Here is a 2,355-nt window from a genome sequence, read left to right on the forward strand (position 1 = left end):
GCCAGTTACCGCAGTCTCTAATCCCATCAACCACCCGCTGAGCCGCAAAGCCCTTCAGCAGCCCGGCAGCTCCGCTCACATCTCCCACTTTGATCTTCCCGTGCTCCTCCAGCAGCTTCTCTTTGATCTGGGGCCACAGCGAGGCCGGGGCGTAGAGGCGGGAGCAGGCGGAGCATTTCTGGCCGCCGTACTCGAAGGCCGAGCGCAGGGTCCCGTTCACCACGCTGCCCACGTCGGCCGAGCTGTGCACCAGGTGGAAGTTCTTCCCTCCACACTCTGGCGGCAAGGGAGGAGAAGGGACAAGAGAGGAGCCGTCAGGGGCGCGCAGCCCCCGTGGAGCACAAATCACAGCCAGGTCACTGGGGCAGCTCGCCCTGCCTGGTCGGTGGTTCCTCCGTTGTGATCCCAGGGAGCGCAACCCCGGAGCTCCAGGAGGCTCCCAAAACGGATGGAACCCAAGTTCCCAACCTTAGTATAGAGGCTCTGCAATCCCAGGGCAGCACCTCCTCCTGCCCAAGGGCCCCATTGTAAACACCCATCCCATGCCAGTGGGAGCCAGTGCCACAAGCTCCTCCGCATGCCCAGCACAGCCACACAACCAGCTTCTGCCACAGAGGGTGCAATTTACTGCAGCATTTTCTCCTTGCACCCAAAGAGAGGAATCCTGGAGAACTCAGGTTCTCCCCTCAGCAGGGGACAAGCTGAGCCCCCCATCCTGCAAGGCCTCCCCCCAAAAAGGTGTAGGAAGCGGCAGTTACCTCCAGCCAGACGTGGGAAGTTGCGGTAGTGATCCAGGTTTTCTGATACCTGCTTCCACAGCCGCTTGAAAGTTCTGGAATAGGAAGGAGGAGCTGGTCAGTGCACCTTTGCCTTTGCAAGGGGAAAAGGCACCAGTGGGTGATGAGCTCTGCTGAAGGGGACCCCAGGAAACCCCTGTGTCTATCCCTAGAAGAAGGGATGCCCTGCAAGCAGCAATGCCAGCTGAAAGTGAGACCCTAAGGACCCAAAGGCGCTACACAGCAACTGTTGGAGAAGTAAGGAACTGTTGCAGTGTCACCGGGAAGAGCGCAGGAGTGAGCATTCAGCTGAAGTTTGTGTTTCTGCCTCTCCCCCCGGTTCCTTCTGGTCCTTACTGTGACAAACCCCTCGGCTGCAAAACAATAAAAATGCTAATAGCCTCCCAGCAGGAGGCCCAGCCGCTAACACTAATTTATGAGCTTCCCACCTTTAAAGCAGGATGCTCATCAGACCATGTCCTTCGCTGGTGGAGCAGGGTCCCCGGGTTTAATAGCCCGTTGCAGGCTGCCAGGGACCCTCAGTGTCACTAACACACCACGACGGGCGGGCAGAGCACAGGTTTGCAAAGCTCCCCGGAGCTGGCACCGCTCTGCTGCACAGGGAGGTGCGTTCAGTCAAATCACAGCAGCCCTGGAACGTGGGGCAGTGTCACGGGCAAGTCTGCCTGTTCTCTGCCTCGAGTTTGGCAACAGAAACTCCCTGCTATTAATTTATATAGAGATTTATCTCCAGTGCCTAAAGGGGCTCCAGGAAACCTGGAGAGGGGCTGTGGACACGGGATGTAGGGACAGGACAAGGGGAAGGGCTTTAACCTGCCAGAGGGGAGATTGAGATGAGCTCTGAGGCAGAAGCTCTTCCCTGTGAGGGTGCTGAGGCGCTGGCACAGGGTGCCCAGAGAAGCTGTGGCTGCCCCATCCCTGGCAGTGTTCAAGGCCAGCTTGGACACAGGGGCTTGGAGCAACCTGCTCTAGTGGAAGGTGTCCCTGCCCATGGCAGGGGTTGGAACTGGAGGAGCTTTAAGGTCCTTTCTAACCCAACCAGTCTGGGGTTCGGTGGTTCTATGAAACGCACTCCCTGTAGCAAGAAAACCCCGTCAGACACTTTTGCTCAGTTGTGAACCCCTGCCTCAGTTCCATGGTGTAAGCAGGGGTGACTCCTGCCTGCTGCCCCGCTGAGGGCTGCCCCACACGTCCCAAGGACGAGCCCCTCGCGCAGCTCCCCACGTACGGCACGCTGCCGGTGAAGTTGAGCCCGCAGAAGTGCTCGGAGCTCGTGACGGTGTCTCCAAACACGGGCCCATCCGCTGGCACGAACTGCACGATGCTGGGAGGGAGCCCGGCCTCCAGGAGGATCCTGTAGACGGCGTAGCTGGAGAGCAGGGCAGTGTCGCTGGGCTTCCACAGCACCACGTTCCCCTGCGGGAGAGGACGCAGTGAGCACGGCAGGAAGGCGCCAGCCCGCACACGGGTGTGCAAGGCTTAAACCCTCTCTACATGTGTCCTGCAGCACACAGTGGATGGGGCCAGAGCAACAGGCACCCTCGGGGGATTCCCCCCT

At 59.6% G+C, this 2,355-nt stretch overlaps 1 protein-coding gene across 1 annotated transcript in view; it reads right to left on the reverse strand.

Moving 5' to 3' along the window:
• The window catches only part of ALDH4A1 (aldehyde dehydrogenase 4 family, member A1), a gene marked incomplete at its 5' end in the record, with an annotated part of 5,120 nt that extends 2,907 nt beyond the window's left edge, over positions 1-2,213 (reverse strand). Inside the window, 3 exons of the mRNA XM_010010606.1 lie at positions 80-276; positions 759-832; positions 2,026-2,213. Of these exons, the coding sequence (XP_010008908.1) occupies positions 80-276; positions 759-832; positions 2,026-2,213 (459 nt within the window). The remainder of the gene's footprint in view (positions 1-79; positions 277-758; positions 833-2,025) is intronic.
• Between the last annotated feature and the right edge of the window lie 142 nt (positions 2,214-2,355).

The sequence above is a fragment of the Nestor notabilis genome, unplaced genomic scaffold, assembly GCF_000696875.1.
Source record: "Nestor notabilis isolate BGI_N333 unplaced genomic scaffold, ASM69687v1 scaffold18622, whole genome shotgun sequence".
Lineage (NCBI taxonomy): Eukaryota > Metazoa > Chordata > Aves > Psittaciformes > Psittacidae > Nestor > Nestor notabilis.